A 23,188-nucleotide genomic window follows, 5' to 3' on the forward strand; every position below is an offset into this window, starting at 1 on the left:
CACCGGTCTGGGACCAGAGTTACCAGTAATCCCAGTGCTCACTGGTCTGGGACCAGAGTTCCCAGGAGTCCCAGTGCTCACCGGTCTAGGACCAGAGTTCCCAGTAATCCCAGTGCTGGCCCGTCTGGGTCCAGAGTTCCCAGGAGTCCCAGTGCTCACCGGTCTGGGAGCAGAGTTCCCAGTAATCCCAGTGCTGGCCCATCTGGGACCAGAGTTCCCAGTAATCCCAGTGCTCACCGGTCTGGGAGCAGAGTTCCCAGTAATCCCAGTGCTCACCGGTCTGGGTCCAGAGTTCCCAGGAGTCCCAGTGCTCACCGGTCTGGGACCAGAGTTCCCAGTAATCCCAGTGCTGGCCTGTCTGGGACCAGAGTTCCCAGTAATCCCAGTGCTCACCGGTCTGGGAGCAGAGTTCCCAGTAATCCCAGTGCTGGCCCGTCTGGGACCAGAGTTCCTAGGAGTCCCAGTGCTCACCGGTCTGGGACCAGAGTTCCCAGTAATCCCAGTGCTGGCCCGTCTGGGTCCAGAGTTCCCAGGAGTCCCAGTGCTCACCGGTCTGGGACCAGAGTTCCCAGTAATCCCAGTGCTGGCCCGTCTGGGCGCCGTGCTCGTGGGAATGCCGCTCTCCCCAGTAATCCCAGTGCTCACCGGTCTGGGACCAGAGTTCCCAGTAATCCCAGTGCTGGCCCGTCTGGGACCAGAGTTCCCAGTAATCCCAGTGCTGGCCCGTCTGGGAGCCGTGCTCGTGGGAATGCCGCTCTTCCCAGTAATCCCAATGCTCACCGGTCTGGGACCGGTGCACGCAGCAATCCCAGTGCTCCCCGGTCTGGGATCAGGGCGCCCAGTAATCCCAGTGCTCCCCAGTCTGGGGCTCTCGGCTCTGGGAGCAGGGCTCCCAGTAATTCCACTGTTCCTGGTGCTTCCAGTGCAGCCTGCTCTGGGACCACTGCTCCCACCATAGCCAGCGTTCCCAGCGCTCCTGGGTCTGGGACCAGTGCCCCCAGTGCTCCCCCACTGCCCCAGTATGGCCTGTCCCAGGACCGGTGCTCCCAGTGCTCCTAATACTGCCTGGGACGCCTGCTTCCAGTACTCCCAGTGCTCCCCAAGCCCAGTGCTCCCAGTGCTCCCCATCCCCAACCCCACCTCCCCTTCCTCATCCCCTTCCCCATCTCTGTGTCTCTGCCCCCCTGGCCCCGTGTCCCCATCTCCACTCCTGTCCCCATCCCTGTCCCCGTGTCCCCATCCCCATCCCCGTCCCTGTCCCTGTCCCTGTCTCCGTGTCCCCATCCCCATGTCACCATTTTGTGTCCCCATCCCCATGTCCCCATCCCCATTTCTGTCCCCATCTCCCCATCCCTGTCCCTCTGTCCCCATATCTCCATCCCTGTCCCCATGTGCCCATCTCCATGTCCCCATCCCCGTTCCTGTCCCTGTCCTCATGTCCCCATCCCCATGTCCCCATCCCCATTTCTGTCCCCATTTCCCCATCCCTGTCCCCATGTCCCCATCCCCATCCCTGTCCCCGTGTCCCCATCCCCATGTCCCCATCCCCATTTCTGCCCCCATATCTCCATCCCTGTCCCCCTGTCCCCATATCTCCATCCCTGTCCCCATGTCCCCATCTCCACCCCTGTCCCTTTGTCACCATCCCCATCCCCTCCCCACCCCCCTGCTCCCCAACACGGTGCCCCCACACTATGGGGGGGGGGGGTGACCGGGGGCACCCGGGGACCCTCCCGGCAGTGAAACCCATCAGGCACCGGCACACGAGATGGGGACCCCTCCCCAACAGCGTGGGGACGCGGTGACACCCGTGGTGCCCAGGCACCGGGAATCCCCCCCAGTAGGACCCCCCACCACCACCACCACCAGGCACTGGGATCCCCCCAGTGGGACCCCCCCTCTTTGTGCCCCCCCCAACGGCCCCCCATCCCATGGGGCTCTGGGAGCCCCTCGGGCCCCCTCCTGCCCCCCCCCCGGGGTGCCCAGGGAGGGTGGGGGTCCCTGACGACCCCCCCCAAGCACCCACAGCACGGGGGTCCGTGGGGGAAGCACCCCAAAGTGGGGGGGGGGGCGCAGAGCACACCCCAAAGAGGGGACCCAGCTGGGTGACCGCTGGCTGCCCTGGGGGGGTGGGGGCTAGATCTGTGTGTGTGTCCCCAAAAATTAGGGTCAGGGTCCGGCCGCTTTGATCCCCGAGGCGCGGCGCCGGCGAACAAAGGGACATTGAGCCCCGGGCAAAGGGCCCTTGTCCGCCCTGGGGGACGGGGGCGGCCCTGTGTGCCCCCCGCAGCACCGGGGACACGCTTCACCGGCATCCTGGCACCCGCCACGGCCGGGGTCCCGTGGCACTCACGCAGCCGGAGCCGGGAATTGGGTGTCGCGGGAGCCCACCGCCCGTGGGGGACTGGGGGGACTGGTCCCGGGCGTTCGGACGGGTGGGCCCTGCCGGCTCACCGCGGCTGTGCCGCCTCACCGGGGCCACCCGTACCAGCTCACCGGGGCTGCGCCGGCTCACTGGGGCTATACCGGCTCACTGGGACCATACCGGCTCACTGGGACCATACTGGCTCACCAGTGCTGTACTGGCTCACCGTCACTGTACCGGCTCACCGGGGCTGTGCCGGCTCACTGGGGCTGTGCCAGCTCACCGCTATGCTGTGTCACTGGGTTTAATGGCTCACCAGGGTCGTACTGGTTTACCGGCATGGTACCAGCTCGCTGGGACTGTACCGGCTCACCGGGGCCGTACCGGCTCACTGGGGTTGGACCGGCTCACTGGGACCGTTTTGGCTCACTGGGACCGTTTTGGCTCACCGGGGTTTTGCTGACTCACGGGGACTGTGCTGGCTCACCGGGATTGTGCCGGCTCACTGGGACCATACCGGCCCACTGGGACCGTATTGGCTCACCGGTGCTGTACCGGCTCACGGGGGCGAGGACGCCGGTGCCGGGTTTGGGGGGTTTCGGGAGAGACCCCCCATCCGGACCAACTCATCCCACGGGGATGTGGGGCCGGTGCCAGGGACGGGCGACGCCGGACGGGCAGGACGTGGGCCACACGGCCGGATTGTTCCGGCGCTCGGCGGCGGCACAAAGCCGGCATAAAGGCGCATTGTGCCGGCGGCAGCTGGGACTCTGCCGTACCAGGGTGCCCCAATAAAGGGCCGGGGCCGGAGGGGCCACGTGGCCCCCCGTGGCTGGCGGCACCCCAACTCCCGTGGCCGTCCCGGTGCTGCCGACCGGCACCTGGGTGGGATGGCCAAAAGGCCGGGAGCCCCCGGCCGCGGCGGGACCCCTCACCCCCCCGGCACCGTACGCGGCCCCTGCAACCGGAGCCGGGCGCTCGCCCCCCGTCCCGCAGCCCCTTAATCCGGGGAACAAAGGGGCATTGAGCTGCCCCGGCCATAAAGGGCCCCTTGTTCGGGCTGCGGGGGGGGAGCGGGGCAGGGCCGGGACCCCCCGGCTCCATCCCAAACCCACGAGCCGGGCTGCGGGGGGCTGTGGGGGTCGGGGTGCCCCCGGGAAAGGGGTGCTGCCTGCTTGGGGGAGTCTGGCGGGGTGCGGGTGGGGGTCTCCCCGTGGCAGCCCCCCCCCGGGGCAGCCGAGGCCGGGGCAGCCCAGGGAGACCCCGGGGAGAGGGGGCCTGGGGCTGCTGTGAGGGGCAGGGGGGGTCGGGGCTGGTGGGGGGGCCAAGGGTGCCCAGCACCCCAGTGCAGGGTGCCCAGCACCCCCAGTACGCCCAGTGGCCCTGGAGGGTCCCAGCTGGGGTTTGGGGTGCAGGGGTCCCCAGAGCTGTGCTGTGGGACCCAGCCGTGGTGCTGGGTCTGGGGGTCCCCAAAGCGGTGCTGGGGGTCCTGGCCGTGGTTCTGCGGTCCCCAAAATTGTGCTGGGGGTTCCTGCCGAGGGTCCGAGTTTGGGGATCCCCGGAGCTGTGCCATGGAATGGTGCTGGGGCTGGGGGACCTGGCCGTGGCTCGGGGCCTGGGGGTCCCCAAAGCGGTGCTGGGGGTCCCGGCCGTGGCCCGGTGGTCCCTGCAGCGGTGTGTGTGTGGGGTGTGTGTCCAGGTTTGGGGTCCCCACAGCGGTACGGCCTCCCAGCACGACTCGGACTGGATGGTGCCAATGCCCGGTGCCTGGTGCTGGTGCGCAGCCGCGGTGCTGATTCTGGTGCCTGGTACCAGTTCCGGTGCCCAGCTGCAGTGGCAGTGCAGGTGCCAGTACCGATGCCCGGTTTGGGTGCCGGTACCGACACCGGTGCTGGTCTGCAGTGGTGGTGCTGATGCCGGTACTGGTGCCCGGTTTGGGTACTGATGCTGGTCTGCAGTGCCGGTGCCAATGTTGGTACTGGTGCTGGTACTGGTGCCCAGTTTGGGAACTGATACTGGTGCCCGGTTTGGGTACTGAAACTGGTGCTGGTCCACAGTGCCGGTACCAATGCTGGTGCCGGTACCGATGCTGGGTTTGGGTCCCGATGCCAGTCCCGACGCTGGTGCTGGTCTGCAGTGCCGGTACCAATGCCAGTACCAATGTCCCGTTCTGGTACTGGTGCTGAGCTGCAGTGCCGGTACCGATGCCGGTACCAGTGCCCCATTCTCATACTGGTGCTGGTCTGCAGTGCCGGTACCGATGCCGGTACCAATGCCCCATTCTGGTACTGGTGCTGGTCTGCAGTGCCGGTACCGATGCCGGTACCAGTGCCCCATTCTGGTACTGGTGCTGAGCTGCAGTGCCGGTACCGATGCCGGTACCAGTGCCCCATTCTGGTACTGGTGCTGGTCTGCAGTGCCGGTACCGATGCCGGTACCAGTGCCCCATTCTGGTACTGGTGCTGGTCTGCAGTGCCGGTACCGATGCCGGTACCAGTGCCCCATTCTGGTACTGGTGCTGAGCTGCAGTGCCGGTACCGATGCCGGTACCAATGCCCCATTCTGGTACTGGTGCTGGTCTGCAGTGCCGGTACCGATGCCGGTACCAGTGCCCCATTCTGGTACTGGTGCTGGTCTGCAGTGCCGGTACCGATGCCGGTACCAGTGCCCCATTCTGGTACTGGTGCTGGTCTGCAGTGCCGGTACCGATGCCGGTACCAGTGCCCCATTCTGGTACTGGTGCTGAGCTGCAGTGCCGGTCCCGATGCCGGTACTGGTCCGCAGTGCCGGTCCCGATGCCCGGTTCGGGTCCCGATGCCGGTGCCGGTCCCGATGCCGGTTCGGGTGCCGGGTTCGGGTGCCGGTCCCGATGCCGGTGCCGATGCCCGGTCCGGGTGCGGGTGCGGGTGCCGGTGCCCGGTCCGGGTGCCCGGTCCGGATGCCGGTGCCGGGTCCCGGTTCGGTGCCGGTGCCGGTGCCGGGTCCGGGTCCGGGTCCGGCCCGCAGTGCCGGTGCGGCGGATTGGCTGGCCCGGCGCCACCTGGCCGTCGCCCAGCCCCCTGCGGCTATAACGGCCCCGGGCGGCGCCGGGCCGGGCTCCCGCAGCGCCGCGCACCGGACCCGACCGGACCCGACCCGCACCCGGACCCCGGACCCCGGCCCCGAGCCCAGCCGCAGCCATGGCCCCGGCCCGCCGGTGAGACCGGAGACGGGCGGGGGGGGGGCCCGGCTCTGCCCCGGCCAACACCGGGAACGGGGCGGGGGGGGGGGGGCGCGGGGAGACGCCGGAGCCGGGACACCGGCGCTGGGGGGGGCTTCTCCCGGGGGCGTCTCCGCTGGGGGGTCCCGGAGAGACCGGGGGGGGGGGGGGGCATCTCCGGAAAGGCTTGGGGGGGCATCTCCCGGCAGCGCCGGGGGGTCCCAGGGCATCTCCCGGCACCTGCTGGGGGGTCTGGGGGGGCATCTCCGGAGAGACCGGGGGGGGGCATCTCCCGGCAGCGCCGGGGGGTCCCAGGGCATCTCCCGGCACCTGCTGGGGGGTCTGGGGGGGCATCTCCGGAGAGACCGGGGGGGGGCATCTCCCGGCAGCGCCGGGGGGTCCGGGGAGCATCTCCCGGCACCGCTGGGGCATCTTGGGGGGCATCTCTGGAGAGACCCGGGGGGGGCATCTCCCGGCGCTGCTGGGGGTCCCGGGGGGGGGGCATCTCCAGAAAGACCCGGGGGGGCATCTCCCGGCAGCTGCGGGCTGCGGCAAGGGATGCTCCGGGGGGGGGGGGTCACCTCCCGTTGGGCCCCCCCCGACCTGCCCGCCCGGAGCTGGGGCGACACCGGGGGGGGACAGGGACGATGTGGAGGGGGGGGGGGGGGGCTGCAGGGTCCCGAGGAGCCGGGGAGGGGCTGGTGGGTCGGGGAGGGGGTGCCAGGGGGTCTGCGGGGGGGGGGGGGCGGGAGCAGTGAGGGGTGCTATGGGGGTTCGGGGTCCCCCAAAAGCTGCGTCTCCTCCGCAGGGCCCCGACTCTGGCCGTGGTCGTTCTCCTGGTCCTGGGCGCCGCGACGGCGGATGGTGAGGGGGCTCGGGGGGGGCACCCTGGGTGCCCCGGGCAGGAGTCCCAGTGGGTGCTGCTGGGGGGGCGGGGGGTCCCTATCTGGCTGAGGGGAAGGCGCTTCGGGCTGTGTTCCCCCCAGGGTCTCCTGGGGACCCCCACCCTGGTCCCCGATCCCCCGGGGGCAGCGGTGGCCCCCTGGCCCATGTCTGCCCCCCCCCCCCCCCCCGCCGTGTCCCCGCAGAGCCCGCGAGCACCGTGGACGTGGCCCTTTCTGCAGAAGGACAGACACCAGGTAGGGGGGCGCAGGCTGGGTCAGCGCCGTGGGGGGACCCTGCCCCACATACCCCCCCCCCCAGCATCACCCAGCCAAGAGCTGGGACCTACCTGCTCCGTGCCTCAGTTTCCCTCCCGGCCAAGGTCAGGGCTGGGGGGGGGGAGGTTGGCAGTGGAGTGGGGGGCAGAGCGTGGGTGCCGTGGGGCTCACGTCCCCCTGCCCGTCTTTTCCAGAGCCCGTCAGCCCGGCCAAGCTGGAGGCCTCCGGAGAGAGTGAGCATCGGATCGGGGACGCGGGAGCCGGACGGGGTGGCAGCCCTCGGCGAGGGTCCGGGGCCCACGGAGGGCGAGGGGTGGCCGGACCCCCGGCTGGGGCATGGTCGGCGGGTGGGACCCCGGGGGGTCTCTTACCCACCCCCCCCAGCTCCTCCTGACGCCCCTCTCCTCCCCCAGGTGATCTCACCACCTCGGCACAGCGCCTGGGCAAAGGTACGGCTGGGCTCGGGGCAGGATGGCACAGCAGGCAGAGACCCCCGCCCTGCGCACAGGGACCCCCTAACATGGGCACAGACCCCCGCCCTGCGCACAGGGCCCCTCCAACATGGGCACAGACCCCCGCCCTGCGCGCAGGGACCCCCTAACATGGGCACAGACCCCCGCCCTGCGCACAGGGACCCCCTAACATGGGCACAGACCCCCGCCCTGCGCACAGGGCCCCTCCAACATGGGCACAGACCCCCGCCCTGCGCGCAGGGACCCCCTAACATGGGCACAGACCCCCGCCCTGTGCGCAGGGACCCCCTAACATGGGCACAGACCCCCGCCCTGCGCACAGGGACCCCCTAACATGGGCACAGACCCCCGCCCTGTGCGCAGGGCCCCTCCAACATGGGCACAGACCCCCGCCCTGCACACAGAGACCATGCAATGCACACACAGCCCCCTGCCCCATATGCGCAGGCAACCTCCAACACGGGCGCAGACCCCTGTGCTGGACACCCAGGCCTCCGCCTTGTGCGCAGGGACCCTCCAACATGGGCACAGACCCCCGCCCTGCGCACAGGGACCCTCCAACATGGGCACAGACCCCCGCCCTGCGCACAGGGACCCTCCAACGTGGGCACGGACCCCTGCCCCGTGCGCAGGGACCCTCCAACGTGGGCACAGACCCCTGCCCCGTGCGCAGGGACCGTGCAACCCGTGCCCTGACCCTGCGCGGTGTACGCAGACCCTCGCCCTGCGCGCAGGGACCAGGCGAGGCCCGCGCGGACCCCTGCCCTGTGTGCGACGGGGGGTACGCCGGCCTGTGCGCTCCATGGGTCGGGGGCTGCCTCGCCCGCGCGGACCCCTGCCCGGTGCCCGCGGCCCGGCCGCGCTCACGTCTCCCGCAGGTCTGACCTCCGTCAGCTTCGAGGGTGCGGAGCGGTCGCCCACCGACGACGGGACGCGCGAGTCCCTCAGCAGCGACTCCTCCAGCCTCGACTCCCTCAACAGCGGCTCCTTCGGCGTGGACACCCTCGCCGGGGAAGCCCGAGGCGGTGGGTGACGATGCTCTGCCCTGCGTGGGGGTCCGGGGATTTGGGGGGGGGGGGTCCCCCAGCTCCCGTCCCATCGTTGGGCGTTGACCCCGTGCTCTCTGCCCTCCTGCAGGTCCCGTCGTGGATGTCCCAGCCCAGTCCAACGAGTCAGAGGAGGGTGAGGACCCGGGGCTTCGTGTGTCCCCCCCCCCCCCCCCCCATCCCCGTGCTGCCCCCGAGGTTGGGGGTCCCTGCTCGGCACCCAGCCCAGGGTTGCAATGGGGGGGCGGCCGAGCCGGGGATGTGGGACCATCCCGAGCCTGGTCCCGGTTCCCTGCGGGTCGTTAGGGTCCCTGGGGTGCCCCATTAGCCGGAGGTGCCCCCTTAGCTGGGGTTGCCCCCCCCCCATAAGCTGGGAGCGCCCCATTAGCAGGGGGGATGCGGGTGCCTGACCCCCCAGCCCCGGCATCTCCGCTTGCCTGCAGGAGTGGACCACGACGTGGACTCGGAGGAGTCGCTGGCATCCCAAGGTGACTGCGGGGCTGGGGGGGGCACGGGCTGGGACGGTGGGAGCGCTGCCGGGGCGAGCTGCGGGGTGCGGGGGGGCTGAAGCAGCATCTCCCTCCCCAGGGATCTGAGACGGCCGAGCCTCACCGGAGATGCCCCCTGGGACGCCGTCCTTTCCCGAGCTTTCCCGCTGCCTCTCCGTGTCTTCCCCGCCTCGGGTCCCTCCGTCCCCCCCCCAGTCCTCGCCGCGGCCCCCGCAGCCCCTGCCCCAGCCCCCCGGCCCAGCCTGCACCCCACGGTGGGGCAACCCCCCGCCTTGGCGTGGTGCGCGGCTCCCCTCGGACCCCCGTACCGCTGGGGGTCTGTTGGGGGCCGGGGGCTGCCCGGGGAGCGGGGTCCGCTGTGGGACAGGGGTCGTGGAGGTGGCCGGACCCCTCCGCGTGCCCTTGGAGATGGGGCTGCGAGCGGAGCAGCCCCCCCGCCGCCTGTGCCCCTCCGTCCTCCCCCAATAAAGGTCCCCGCAGCATTGGCGTCGTGTGGTGATGGGTACCGGCACCCCACAGACCCCAGACCCACCCAGGGTGGGAGCAGCGGGGCTGCAGACCCTCGCCCGGGCAGGGCCGGGGGGGGATGCACGGGGGTGCGGGATGGGGGTCCCCTGCCCCAACACCGGCGCCGCTGCGGGCATCGCGCCCGGAGAGCCAACGGCAGCGCTCGTTAACGGGCTCTTCTGCCAACACCTTTAACGAAGGCGTCAAATCCCATCCCCGTGCTGCCCTGGCGCCAATCCCCGGCCCATCCCGTGCAGATGCCCGTTCCACCCCCCCCAGCCGCTCCGGAGGCTGCCCGGTCCATCTCTGCGCCCGCTCCGGATGCCAAAAGTTAACACGGGTTCAAAAAAGATGACTAGGAGGAAATTTTGGGGGGGCAGTGCGGGAAATCTATCAAGGGCTATTAAACACCTCGGTCCCAGCTCCGGCGTGGGGCCCCGGGGCTGCCGTTTGCCGGGAGGTGATGAAGTGTACCGGGGAATTAGCACCGGCTGTTTGCCTTTCCCGCACACCTCGTCCTCGGTGGCGGCTACCGGCACGGCCACCGTCGGGGTTGCCCCACGGCGAGTTGCTGGTGCCCGGACCCTTTTTTTCCATGCCGGGGGCCCCTTCCCGGCTGTCCTGGAGCCCTTCCCTGGAAGGGATGGATGTGCCTCCGTTACCTGCGACATAAAGGCCAAAAAAGCGCTTTTTAATGGTTTTAATGACGCCACCTCGGTCCCTACCCCGGCAGAGGCAGCCCCCGACGGTGCCTCCCCACCCCGCGCTCAAGCTGACGGGATTTTTCTACAACCTTTTTCCAGCATTCACAGGGACCTGGGGAGGGGTGACCCCCCCCGACACGGGGGCCAGTGGGATGGAGGTCAGCCAGGGGCCACCCCCCATGCGAGGGGACCCCCTAGAATCTCCTGAGTTAAACTGGGGGGGGGTCCCCATCGGCGTCTGCTCCCGGCACTGGGAAAGTGCCGCCGTCCTCCCCACGGTGATGGCAATCACCCGAAAGACCCTGGGGACCCCCACGGAGCTCTAAATCCATGCAGGGGTCCCTGGGGGGGGTCTTACCGAGCAGCGCAGCGGGACCCCTCCACCGCCAGAACCCCATTTCCACGTTGCAGCCCCTCTCTGGGACCCCCTCTTGGGCATCATCCTGGGGCCAAACATGGTTCATCGGGGCGGCCCCACGTCCCCGTCCCCCCCGCGGTCCCGTCCCCGGCACGCGGTGCTCAGCGGCTCCGGTTACCGGGGGCTGGAGCGGGTGCGAGGGGGATGGAGGCGTCTCTGGCGGTGGGTGATGAATTTGGGGGGGGGGGGTTTGAAGTTTCCAGCGGCTGTGCTCAGCCCCGCCAGACATTTACCTCATTAGCCGGGATGAGATCATGCGAGCTGGCCGCCCGCGTCACACACGATTAGTTGGATCGTTAACGGCCTGCACGGAGTGAGGGGCTCCCCCAGCACTCGGGGGACCCCAAAGCCCCAGGGCTGCGGAGGGGCCACTGCTCCCCCCCAGCCATCGTGCGGCCGTGGCGGCATTGCCATGACCCCCCCCCCAGTCCCGAGGAGATCAGGGCCATGGGAGGGAAGAGTTTTACCCCAGATGTTGCCCCCCCCCCCAACTGGGACCTGCCCAAAGTTTTCCTGCCCCTTTGCACTGCTCGCTGCCCCCGCGGCGCCCAGCCCGGAGCAGAACCTGCCCAGGCAGGTACCAGCATCTCCGGCAGCTCCCGCTCCAGCCGAATGCTGGCTCCAGCGTAAACGACCCCCCGCCCCGAGTTGAGGCGCCCACCGACGCACCAGGCTGCAGGGAAGGACCCTGACTGAGGAATAAGGTGGGGGAAAAAAAAACCCCAAAACTGTCAAGCGTTGTGCTTGGCATTGCGTGCTGCAGCCATCCACGTGTCGCGACCACGGACCACCGCTGCTCACCACCATGTCCCCCCCCAGCACTGCAGCGGCTCCGAGAGCTGCACAAGGGCCGCCGTGAGCTCGTCCTGCTGAAGCGACACGGAGGACACCGGGAAATGCCCGGTCTGGAGAAATCGGGGAGCACGGAGCCGTCACCCCGGGCATCCTCGGGCAGCGAGGGCTGCTGATGGCATCCGAGGGGAGGGCAGTAATCCACGGCAAGCCAAAGCCCCTGCCAGAAAAGCCGGTGGCCCGAGCCGATAGCATCGGGGGGGGCAGAATCATCACTCCGGAGGTCAAACACGGCAGCACTGGAAACCCCATTTCCCAGGTTGAACTCATCTGCCTTCAGCTTTCAGCTTGACCTGCCGGCGCAGGCGTGAGCACCGGCTCCCGTCCGATGTGCCGCACAGACCTGGCAGTCCCTCACCGGGAAGCGTTACCCGCAGCGTGCAGTGGTTTTGTCGGCTCCTACACTTTCTCCATGTTTGTAATGACCTTGTCAAGTAATGGGATCGTGTCCAGCCGCCTCATCAACCCCAAAGGCAGGGCACGACGCTCCCTTGTCCTCCTTGACACGGAGCAGAGCTTCTGTGGCTTGTGGGGCTGGCCCTGCCACGCGCTCCGTCCTGTGCCCAAACGTCCTCCATCCCGCCGGACCACCCGGCTCCCCGTCCCCGGGACCCCGCGGCTGCCGTCCTCGCGGCTCCCTCGGCGTCCCCGTGCCCCCCTGGTCCGTCCACCGGTGGAAATGCTGTGGAGCGTGGGCCGAGCCCCGGTCCCCGCAGAGCACACCTCTGCACGGGTGTTGTCACCCAGCCAGTCTTTAATTGCTTAATTACGCCTGGACTATTAAAGGAAGTCGCATTCTGCCAATGGCCAGGCACATGACTTTTGGTCGAGCCGCAGAAGCGGGGGTTGATCCTTCCAGGCGGAGCCAAGAGCGTCCTCGCGCGTCACCCCTCCGACACCGCAGCGGAGTCAGGGTCGGGACCCTCGGGCTGAGCTCACGGCACCGCAGACCCGTCAATCGTGCGAATTTGGGGAAACGCACCCGTGGGTCTCATCGTGAAGGTGGCATCCTCCCCTCGCCGTAGCGATTCCCTTCTCTTGCTCTGGAAGATGAAGGCAGCGTTGGCGGAGCAGACGTCCACCGGGGTGACGACTTCGGGGTAGACAACCTCGGGGAGACAACCGGCACACCAAACCCGACGGCAGAACGTGGGAGAAGAGTCAAAGCGGAGCCATTTCAAGGGCTGAGGGAGAGGAGGAGCAAAGGCAAACATCTGGCATAAAGGGCAGGGAGGGAACGAGGGAGACGGGTGTCCGGGGAAAAGGAGCGGGGGGGGCTGGCGCAGCGGGAGTGGGAGGTGACCCTTCTCCCGGGGGAGAGGTGGCAGTGGACCTGAACACCGGACAGGCCACCACCGTTTGGAGGGGACAACACCTCTGAGCGGGCCAAGGCAGGGCCGGGCTGAGCCGGAGAAGGGGTCGGACGCCAACTGTCCCCCGCTCCATGGGACTGATGCCACGGTGCGGGGACGTCCCTGCCCCCCAGCTCAGAAGGTAACGGCAGAGCCGGTCGCCGCGAGCACCGGGGCAGGCAGCACGTTGATGGGGACGGGAGATGCTCGACGGCACCGACAAGTAACCCGGCTAAAGCAGACGCGATGGTGCATTGAGATACGCTGGCCCCGTCACACGTCATTGTGTCCCCCTCCCTGGATGAGACCCGGAGAAGCAGCAGGGTCTGAGGGACAACTCGTCCCCAAATCTGTTTTGGTGCCTTGCGACAAGGGACGACAGGGACTTTGCCTACAAGCTGTGCTTGGGGCTCCGGACCACCCACACCAGGTCCCCGATGGAGCATTTCAGGGCGTGCGGGACACTGGTGGGACCCCGGCCAGCGTCCCCCCATCGAGCTCCCGGTGCGAGGCGCTGCGGTTCGGACAAGGTCACGGCCCGGCACGGCTTCCCATCTCATCGGGAAGGGCAGCAACCCGTGATGGATCTCAGCTAGACCGGCTCTCGGACCTCGAAGACGGAGCCCAGGTGGCAGAGACGGCTGAACCCCAACACCGAGAGGTCTCCGTGACTTTGGGGTGACCAAGCAGCACGTGTGACCGGCCCAGAGCGGAGGAGAGCAGGACGGAGGGAGGTTCAAACGCTCTGAACGTAACAACCAAGATTTTTTTTATTGTTCTTTTTAACAAAAAAAAAAGCACCCCTAAAGGTGTGCACGGCGTCCACCACACCTCCGGCGCGTCAGCGCGGGCCCCGCTGCCATCTCCTCCTCTGAAACATCCTGGAAAACTCAGTCCCGGAGCCCAGCCCAGGATTTAGGCAAGGGAGCCACAGCACGGGATTCAAACACACACACACACACCTTGTTGGCTGCCACGGGAGAAGCGTGGTAACACCTCCGGCTCCCGCATGGCCGATGCTGGAGCAGGCACCGGCACCTGGGATCCTCGCCCCACAGCACAGGGCATCCAGGGGCATGAAGGGCAATTCCTGGGCCTTTATCCCATCCGCTTCCCGAAAAGATGACAAAAATAAAGCTTTCAACCATAGAAAAGCCACCAGGTGACAGACCATTTGTTTTATATATATTTGTATGTATATATATAGAGAGATATTTATATATATATAGATAGAAGTGGGTTCTTCTTCTCTCATGTAAAAATTCAAAATACAGTTTTTACTATTAACAATCTGAAGTGTAAATGTACAAATTTTTACTGCTAAGCAAAAGGAAAACAAAACCAAAGAAACAAATGAAAAGAAACACACAGAGCAAGAGAAAATAAGAAGAGAAGATAAAGCTGGGCATGGGGGCGCCCCGGGGCCCACACGCACACGGAGACCCTCGGGGGATCAGACCGCAAGGCAGAGACCACAACGGGATCCAACCCACCGGCGCCAGATCGGCAAACTTTTATTTCTCTTTTAAAAACCATCGCATCCGCCTCTCCGGGGGCGAGGAGGGAAGGGGACAGGGGGTGGAGGGGGAACTCCCTTCCTCAGAAAAGCTACCCCGTCTGTACACCCGGCGAGCGTCCCGCTTCCCGGCCGGGAGGAGCACCCCACGGCCGTGCCCCCCCCACCGCCATCACCACCACCACCACCACCACCACCGCTGCCGCCGCCGGTGTCTCACCGGGGGCACGGCTGCCGCCCTCGGCAGGGGCACGAAACAAAAACGCAAGCGTCGCGTAGCGGCTGTCTGTTCTGCGGCGAAGCGGGCTCTCCTGCCCGCTCACCGGAGCCGCGGCGGTGCCCGTCCGAGCCTCCGCGGCAGGTCGGGCGACGATCACGCGGCGACGACGGCGGCGGTGGGGCGATGGGGGGGGGGGGGTGGCCCTTGCGCGGCTTGGCCCCCCCCTCCGCCTCGACGTCCGCCAAACTGGAGGAGCGCTGGGTGGCTAGAATCTAAAGCAGATTTCAAAACACCTCATTAAGCACACACACAAATGAAATCCTCACAGTGCCGGGGGAAGCGAACATGAACCAGAGGGTGTTTAGAGCTTTCAATGTCTGTGCAAAGCGAGGAGGCTGACGGCTGGATTTCCCTTTAGGGCGTATTTTCTCTTCCGCTCTTTCACCCTGCCCTGGGCCTTAGGATATCGCAGGGTCCTTGGGTTTGGACTGCTCAGTCCCTGACAAGAGGGAGATGGTGGGATCTTCCGAGTACTCGTCTCCGTCCGTGAAATACGGCCCTTCCCCCAGCTCAAAGAATATCGGCAGGTCTCCGCTCCCCATGTCGACGGCACTCGAGTCCACCAGGAAGAGGGGCTGGGCTGTGTAGTGCACCAGCTGCTTTCCTGCAAAGAGAAGAGTTTGCACGAGGGTAGCCCCTTTCGGGAGGAGGGCCAGCGAACCGAACGCCGGGCAGAGGAACGAGAGTGACGAGGTTTCGCTCTTGAAACCGCCGACGTCAACTGCTTCCTCGCTACTTTCAAGAAGCGCTCCTCGCCACTCAAGCGGTGAGACACCGGGACTCGTGCACGTCGGCAAGGAATGAGAATTTGACCTTAGCGGGGTTCCAGCCCGCTCTCTGGGACACGAAGTGAGGGACTGGGGCTTTTCTGTGCCTCCGTGGACACATTGACTCAGGGAGAGGGCCCTGACCAGGCTGCGAGACGCAGAGCCCGCAGCTGGGTGCTGGGGTTGCTGCCATGAAGGGAGAGCAGCACCGTGACGGCCCACGCGATTCCACGCAGACAGAAATCCCGGGGTCGGCAGGGACCTCGAGCGTGTCTGCTCCAACCCCCTGCTCAGGCAGGGTCAGCTGGAGCAGGCAGCCCAGGACCGGGTCTGAACATCTCCCCAGCCTCTCCGGGCAGTCTGTGCCAGCGTTTGACCACCCTCACAGCAAAAAAAAGCGTCTCCTTCTGTTCTGATGGAATTTCATGTGTTTCCATCTGTGCCATGGCCTCTTGCCCTGTCGCTGGGCACTGCTGAGGAAAGCCTGGCTCCCTCTGCTTCATTCCCTCCCACCAGGGATTTATATGTATAGCCAAGATCCCCCTCCGTGCTTTCTCTTTTCCAGGCTCAACAGCCTCATCTCTCTCAGCCAAATACGCTTTTGGGGAGGAGGAATGATTTTGCCACGGCCTCAATTCTCACGCTACCACGTCACTGAACACCAAGACGGCTGCCCGCTACCTGTGTCTGCTGTGCTGGCCTCTGTCTCGGTAGGTTTCTGCTGTTCCTGGGACGAAAGGAGATCCTGAATCTGCAGGGAGAAAGACCGGGTCAGTAAGCGCATTGCACGGGTCGGACGTGCAGGGGTCCTCTCTGCGCCCACCTCGGGACTGACCCGACACACGCACTGTGCAAAGCAAGCCGTGATTTACAGCCTCGAAGCCCCACTAAGACAGCGAGAGACATCCTCAGAGGTTTACAAGGTTGTCGGTGACCCCGCGCAGATCCAGACGCAGCCTGTGCGGAGCGCTCCAGCTCCCAGGTCGCAAACGTGACCGGTTCGGGCAGTACTCGACCCTGGTTTCGCAGATCCTCTCTTCTATACGCAAAGGTCCTGCTCTGCAACGCTCCCTTTGATCACAGCATGAAGCCTTTCTGCATCCCGGGATCTAAAATCCCGGGGAAAGCCTTCAGGACATGTTTGTAATGAGTCATTTTGGTTTTTTAATTTATTTTTATTTATTGGAAGTCTTATTGCTACTAAAGCACCTGAGAGCTGCTGGTCCCGGCAAGCTGCCAGAGCGACTGGGGCTGTGGCTGAGGACACGATCCCGTTTCACACCCCTGTCCCACAGGCATGACTGGGTTGGAAAGGCTGAGACATCAGTGTTACAGGGAGAAAAACTCTGGAAGCGGGAAAAACAGCTCTGCCCACCCGAGAAGCTCCGCTCACCGCAAAGTCGGGGGGGAAGCCCCACCACCCTCAGAGCTAACGTCATTGGGGGAATACGGCGCTGAGCCTGCTAATCCCAGATCGCCGAGCAGGATTCTCCACCGGTGCCACGGGGAGGACAACGCCTGAGCAGAGACTCCTGCGGGATCACTTTCCCTCTCTGGATTTACAGTCAGCGAATAATCCCGTGGCTACTTATTACAGCAACTGCTGCCACGGAAAAGTCACCTTAGCAAGTATTTCAACGCGTACCCAGCGTTTTTTGTTACCGGTTAGCAACCGGCACTAAGTAAAAGCAGACCGCTTGTGAGCACACAGGTCTTCACGGAGCGTCTGGCCACAATTTAGGAACCCTGCAGCTCAACCTACAGCCAGCACGGGGGTTTTTGTAGTGTGAAGGCTGGGTGAAGACAAAGCCCAACAAGACACCCCTCCCGACATTACACAGGAGATAAATAATACGCAAGTGACCTCGATCCAACCACTGCTTGAGCTGAAGAGCTAAGCTGTGAATTTCAAAGGACACCAGTTAAGACTCTTTTGGTAAATCCTGCTTCCAGATTTTCTACGGTGTAACTCTCAGCTCAACGACACAAAGTAATTCATTTCTGAATTACTGAATCTTCACTGCTCATGTTCTTCTCCCAAATCCCGCTAATCCTTTGTCCTGCTTTCCCGGCCCAGCCAGCCCCAGCCCCAGCTGCTGCAGCAGAGCCTTGAGTCAGTTAGAAACTTGATTAAACAACTTACGGGTAGGTATTTGTCTGCACACGTGTAAAACCGTGCCCTGCATCTCTGCACTTCCCCTTACAGCCCTTTTTCCTTGCAAATATCCAAAGGACTTGGCTAGCCATCGGGTGTCTGCGTCACACCGCTGGGCAGCAGAAAGAAGCAAAAAGGTAGAGAAATGTCTAGCGAGAGACAAGCACCAGAAATGCTGCAGAATTATTAACCGGGAACTCCTTTTCTGTATTCTACCCTGCATCCCAGGCGGGATAAGGCGTACCCCAAAAGAGCTCGTGGGAATTGTTTTGCTTAGGGAAAAGCCACAAGGTCTCTAAAGATGTACTTTGGAGAGGGACAGGGTGCTGTCTGTGCTCCCCTTGCTCCGTAACACCGGCATTAACACCGTCTTCACAGCCATCCCAGGAGCATACGTTGCATCACCTGTGGGACTGCAAGGTCCCCAGCAAAGAGACTAAATTTGGGCTTTCCTGTTTTGCAAAATCTTTCAAGATGTTTCCTGTTCTGCACTGGGGGGAGAAAACACAAGATCCCTTTGTGCTTTTTCTGATTAAAAAAAAAAAAAAAAAAAAAAAAAAAAAAGAAGTGAGGGGGAGAGAAGGGGCTAGAGACCAGCTGAGGGTCTCTTGCTCACTGTATCAACTGGAGCAGGAGACCCCCTGCTTGCTCTGATCGGGACCAGACTCCCTCTCCTGCACTCACGGCAGCACCCAAGCTGTTGTTTATCTTGGTCTCCCTCTCAGCTCTTCTCGCGGAGTTGTTCCATTTTGTGCAAACACCGATACGCGTCCCAGGGCAGAGCGAGGCCGGCGCCGCAGCCCTGCAGCCGGAGCGTGCGCGCAGCCGGCAGAACACCGGGGCTGCAGGCGCTGCTCTGGACCGGGGCCGGGAGAGGGACCTGGCTCTGCCCCAGCCCGGGAGCACTCCGGTCATCAGGCTACTGGCTACTCTGAGGGTCTGGGACTCGCCAGTTTTGACCATAACTTCCACCCTGCTGGCTCCAAGCGCCTTCTCAACGCAGCCACGAAATGCTGTGCTTGACTAAACACCCCTATCTGACGAAAAAATCATTTTATCAGCCAACACTGGCTCTTGCAAGGAGAATCTGTATTAGTGCCATGCACGGTGTTCAGCGCTGATGATACGCAAGTAAATAAAATAACTAACACAGCACATGATGGAGTTTGCCTTGAGAAAACCTCCTGACAATTTAGGAAAGTCAGAAGGACGGGTTTATGGAAACCACATGCAGCTCTACAGGCTTCAGTGCACTTCCCCGTTCAGGGGGCAGAGCTCACGTGAGAGATGGAAGTCTCAGCACCTAATTAACCGAGTATGAGTGATGAAGTAGCCCCGCTCTCTGTGTGAGCTGCTCAGAGAAAGCCGCAGTGCTAATTGAATTATTTCCCCTCGGTGGCTCCCCCAGCCCGCGCAGGGCTCCGCGTTCCTCCTCTCTCCCACATCCCCTCCCTCCGGGCTGGGGCTGGCCTGGACACTCTTCAGAGCCTGTCAGAGCCTTCCTTTAATCACACGGAGAGGCTGCTGCAGAACAGCAGGACACACTTCATTCTGGCAGCTGTGTGTGCATGGAGGGATTTTTAACAGCTACTCACACTGGCAAGGCTGCTGTCCAGGTCGGGAAGGTTCATGTCTGTAACCGTCATTGAAGGGCTAAACAGCTGCCAAAGGAAAGAATGATTAGTGTAGGGAAAGAAAGCAAACCCAGGCGTGCTGTGGAAATTCATGGTTGAAGCTACCGTGGTCCATCTGCCACTGCAAGCCACACGCACATGGTACCGCGGGACGCAGCTGGGGCCCGGCTCCTGGAAGGACAGGCAGGAGGGAGGAGATACTCACATCTAATAGCGCGCTCGTGTCTACGCTGAAGCCGTGTGTGGTCAGCATCGTCTGAAGGTTATCCAGGTTGGAATCGATGGTGTCCAGATGGTCGTTGAGTTCATTCCTGGGCAAAAGAAAGAGGAGCGCAGGCGATCAATGCTGAGAAGCCCTCTCCCAGGTTCTGGGCTACTAAGGGGACTTCATCCACCCAAGGACTGCAACCCTCCTACAACCCGCGCAGCAGAGCGGGGCTGGGATTCCTGGCTCTGCACAGACGCCAGCTCCGGCTGCCGGCGAGCTCAGGGGTTGCGGTGCGAGGCTGCGGCGATGCTCTCTCCCCCTCTCCACCTAGTCCTCTGGCCTGAGCCTGGAGACTCTTCCTCCCCAGAGGTCCGAGGGCGAGCGCAACCCGGACGAAGGAGAAAACAGTGAATTTCTTACGAACCCCAGGATTTCTGCAAGCCATTTAGGGCTCTGTGGTTAGGGTCTTGGTAACCACCAACCACCGTGGGCTGGCAGGGAGCTCGGTGCAGCGGCGCCTTTACAGTAAGCAGCTTTGGACCCTTGTTTCAGTCCAAACGCAAGGACCGCCTCTGCTTGGCACCTCCTGGCTGCGGACACATGACAAAGGCAGGGCGACGAACCTTCTTCCCTGCAACAACTTGCTTTGGGGGAAAAGTTTCAAAGGGACCGCCGCTGGCCAGAAAAAACCTTTGCATCTGGACTGGCAATGGGGAAAACTTCCGTTTGTTCATCAGGAGACGGAGTTTCTAGTAGCAATGGAGAGAACTAGAGCTGCTTCCGTGTACCTGGGGAAACAAACCTTCCCACTGCATCCTGACCTGCGCACGTCCCTGCACGGCTCCCGGCAGCACCAGAGAGCGTACATCTGCATGGCGGGGCACGGGGGAAGAAGCACCAAGCCCCCGCGTAAATCCCAGCTCACTTGCTGGCAGACAGCAAGTCCAGGATGAGGACTAACAGCGTAATTCATCTCAGCTATCTTTGCCACTGAAAGCTGGCATCTTGTCAAAGCCGGGCTCCCTCCATAGCCACCTGCAAACTGGACGCTGTGCTGGGATGGACGACACTGAAGTGCCAGCACTGCAAGCCAGACAAGCCAGGCCAGGTCCGAGGACACGGCTCGTTCCCTCCTGCAGAGCCCTGGGATAATGCTGCAGACCAAGGCGAGTGGCAGAGCACAAGCAATCCTGGCCAAGATTGCTTTTAACTGACGTAGACCTAGGACTGCGAGACTGAGCTCCAGAGAACGCTCAGCCGGATAGCAGAAGGACAGCGAGGGCTGCAGAGGTGATGGTGAAGTGGGGAACTGGCCTCACATTCTCTTATTCTCGGGTTCCACTGTGCTTGAGGCACTTGTGTCCACGATGCTTCACAATAAGAGAAGTGGATGATCTCAACTTCATGGTGCTACAAGGCTCTCTCATGAGCACTCTTGGGAAGAAGAGTCACATTTGTTAGTGGCCCGGGGTTTGACCCGTGGCCCTGCTGAAAAGCCCCCGAATTTGGCAAGGTTAGCAGCAGCAGGTTCAGTTTATTGCACGGTCATCGGTTCTGGTGTGGCCCCATGTTCAATCCAGCATGTTCTCTGTCCTAAAAGGGCTCTTTTTGGAAGGTGCCCACAAGGGACCGGCAGCGTAGGTCCTGCACAGGGAGACCCAACACTGGCAGCTGAAGATGTCAGAGAGGCACGGGCAGACTGGCACAAGCACGAGGCAAACAGCAACGCTGCAGTTTTCAGTCTCACGGGAATTAGAAAAACGCCAGGAAGCTACTTCTCTTCTTGGAGGGTCTGCAGCTGCTGTGGAGTTTGTTGTGTTCCCCAGCCCCCCCCCCCCCCCCCCCCCCCGCCCCAGCTACCGCTGCCACCAGCATCCCGCAGAGGAGCGCTTCTGCGATGATCCCTTTGGGAGACCGATCATCCCCGAGTCCCCGCGGTGCGGCAAACACGGACTCAGCCACAGCACGGCCAGTTCCAGGTCCCTCCCCGGCTCGCCACTCCAGAGCTTTTACATTCTCTCTCATCCTACAGCAGCACCACGAGGATTACAAAATCAAGTCTATTTTGTCATTGCTGCAGAAAATGGAAAGAGGCCGCAAGGTCACATCGCAGCTCAGAAAGCCTAGCAGCAGAAACGAGCATCCTGCCAGAACAACAAATATCCTCATTCTGGGAATACTGTGCTTGGGGCCACAGGAAAGCTGGCTGCAGACGCAGCCCATGAACACATTCCTGCCTTACCTCTCCCGCGCATGCAAGCGGGAGCTGCAGAGATCTGCAACTCTTTTTTAGAGCTAAGATCCATGAGCATACTGCAAATAAATTACTTATCCAAGTTTGTGCATTTAAATGACTTTCAAAGTCTTCACTGCACAGCACCTGAAATGCTCTGATGGATTTCAGCAGTCCCACAATTAGGAACGTCCAGCAGCATGGAATGGACCAGTCCCAGCCAAGGTGTCGTTAGAAAACCCGCCTGTGACCAGCTGGTCCTTCCACCCCTGAGGGGATGGAGTCCAAGCAGGGGTATGATCCAGATCACGCAAAAAGTGACACTGGGATTGGACTACTAACAAACTCCAGGCCTTCGAAGCGAGTCTCCCGGTTTCTTTGCAGAAATAGACAAGGGGCCCCTGAACCGCCGTTGTCGCTGTTGAACTGGAAATGGGTAGTTGCTGTTTGGTTCCCAGCACCGCTGGCCGGTAACTCTTCCCGCAGGTCCTGCTCTGCTTTGCTGAGCCACATCCAACACCAGGCTAGGTTTGCCATCCAAAACTGCTCACCGAGCAGGGAAGAAAGGCAGAGTGTGATTCTCTGGAGAAATACAGTCTTCCGTGACTCTCCAAGTGCGTTGTGGGTTGAAGCAAGAGGAACCAGTGTCTCCAGGAGAGAGGAGAGGTTGCTGCACAAGGCATGGAGATGGAAGGGGCCGAGGGCTCCGAAAGGTCTGTGCCTGTGTCCCTAAAGCCCAAAAGCCCCAAAGGAGCAGCCCGAGCCAGGCGTGCTGAGGAAGGAGGCCAGGAGCGCTCCGTTCCCCCAAGACAGGCCGTGCTCTGAAGGCGAGGAGACCATCTCCAGTGCTGAAAGATCAACACCTTCTCTTCAAAGCTGATACTCCAGCAAAAGGCCTGTCCGACGCTTGCAGCCCACGGAAGACACAGGGAGCTCCGACACGAGGGTCCCGCCGAATTGCTGTGTCCCATGTAACCTACATCAGGCCCTGCAAACTAAGAGCAGAACCCCTGGAAAATGCGACGGACACAGGACTGATGATATAGGACCGGTGACGCTGACACAGAAGAGCTTTGCTTGTCCCCAGGTACGTGCACATGCAGGGAAAGGGGGACTGGAAAGATTCTGGAGGTAAAGAATAACCCTGTCCTAAGTGTACGCCCTGGCTCTGCTTTCCCCGTCACACCAACCATCCATCCCCACACTCAGCCCATCTTCGCGGCAAGCTCCCCAGCTCTCGCTCCGCTTCCCAGCTGCCAACCACCTCGCAAGAATAACAAACCCCGGCTACGCCACGCGTCTCGCTCCAGCGCCGCTTCCCCGGCTCTGGGGGCAGCCCCGCAGAGCACGGGCTCTCGCGAGACCCTCGCCGTCTGAGTTTCCATCTGATGAAGTGATGAAAGTCAGCCTGCGCGGTGTGGTCTCGCTCTGTGTGGGCTGTTTTACAGTCTGAGAAGTAGCTATGTAAAAATAGCACCTTCTTACTCAACAGATCTGCTCTCCGTGGGTCTGCCTCTCTTCCCCAGCAGAAAGATGTGTTTGATACCGATGCCACGGTGGCCCTGGACACGGGGTGAGCGAGCCAGGGCACGCTGTGCCAAACCCACTGCCAGGGAAGTCCTGAGCGTGCGATCCTTGTTATGACTGATGGAGGCAGCAGAAAGCAGGCGACCTGCCCCTCCCTCCGCTGGGAACCAGTTGAGCTGGCAGTCAGGAGCAGCAGCTTTTTATTGGGGAAAAGGCACATTTTGATATGGATGCTGACTGAGAGAACTCCCATCTGCCAGTCCCTTGCGATGCCTCCAGCGCT

The 23,188-nt window shown here is 63.3% G+C and overlaps 2 protein-coding genes across 6 annotated transcripts in view; one reads left to right on the forward strand and one right to left on the reverse strand.

Moving 5' to 3' along the window:
- Positions 1 to 9,234, forward strand: part of FBXL6 (F-box and leucine rich repeat protein 6) — a 64,516-nt gene extending 55,282 nt beyond the window's left edge. For 2 of the 3 annotated variants that reach the window (XM_049820208.1, XM_049820215.1), the window contains 9 exons: positions 5,513 to 5,561; positions 6,373 to 6,428; positions 6,653 to 6,703; positions 6,919 to 6,957; positions 7,138 to 7,173; positions 8,076 to 8,222; positions 8,335 to 8,379; positions 8,687 to 8,731; positions 8,832 to 9,234. In XM_049820208.1, coding sequence (XP_049676165.1) covers positions 5,513 to 5,561; positions 6,373 to 6,428; positions 6,653 to 6,703; positions 6,919 to 6,957; positions 7,138 to 7,173; positions 8,076 to 8,222; positions 8,335 to 8,379; positions 8,687 to 8,731; positions 8,832 to 8,839 — 476 coding nt within the window. In that variant the 3' untranslated portion in view covers positions 8,840 to 9,234. Of the gene's footprint in view, positions 1 to 5,512; positions 5,562 to 6,372; positions 6,429 to 6,652; positions 6,704 to 6,918; positions 6,958 to 7,137; positions 7,174 to 8,075; positions 8,223 to 8,334; positions 8,380 to 8,686; positions 8,732 to 8,831 lie in introns of those variants that run through there. The other variant, XR_007508506.1, reaches the window with a different exon arrangement.
- A 4,103-nt stretch (positions 9,235 to 13,337) lies between these two features.
- HSF1 (heat shock transcription factor 1) overlaps positions 13,338 to 23,188 on the reverse strand; it is a 70,176-nt gene continuing 60,325 nt past the window's right edge. For 2 of the 3 annotated variants that reach the window (XM_049820243.1, XM_049820259.1), the window contains 4 exons: positions 19,143 to 19,248; positions 18,899 to 18,964; positions 15,830 to 15,899; positions 13,338 to 14,985 (listed from right to left, as the gene is read on the reverse strand). In XM_049820243.1, the coding sequence (XP_049676200.1) occupies positions 14,780 to 14,985; positions 15,830 to 15,899; positions 18,899 to 18,964; positions 19,143 to 19,248 (448 nt within the window). In that variant the 3' untranslated portion in view covers positions 13,338 to 14,779. The remainder of the gene's footprint in view (positions 14,986 to 15,829; positions 15,900 to 18,898; positions 18,965 to 19,142; positions 19,249 to 23,188) is intronic. The other variant, XM_049820250.1, reaches the window with a different exon arrangement.

This window comes from Accipiter gentilis, chromosome 2 (genome assembly GCF_929443795.1).
Source record: "Accipiter gentilis chromosome 2, bAccGen1.1, whole genome shotgun sequence".
Lineage (NCBI taxonomy): Eukaryota > Metazoa > Chordata > Aves > Accipitriformes > Accipitridae > Astur > Astur gentilis.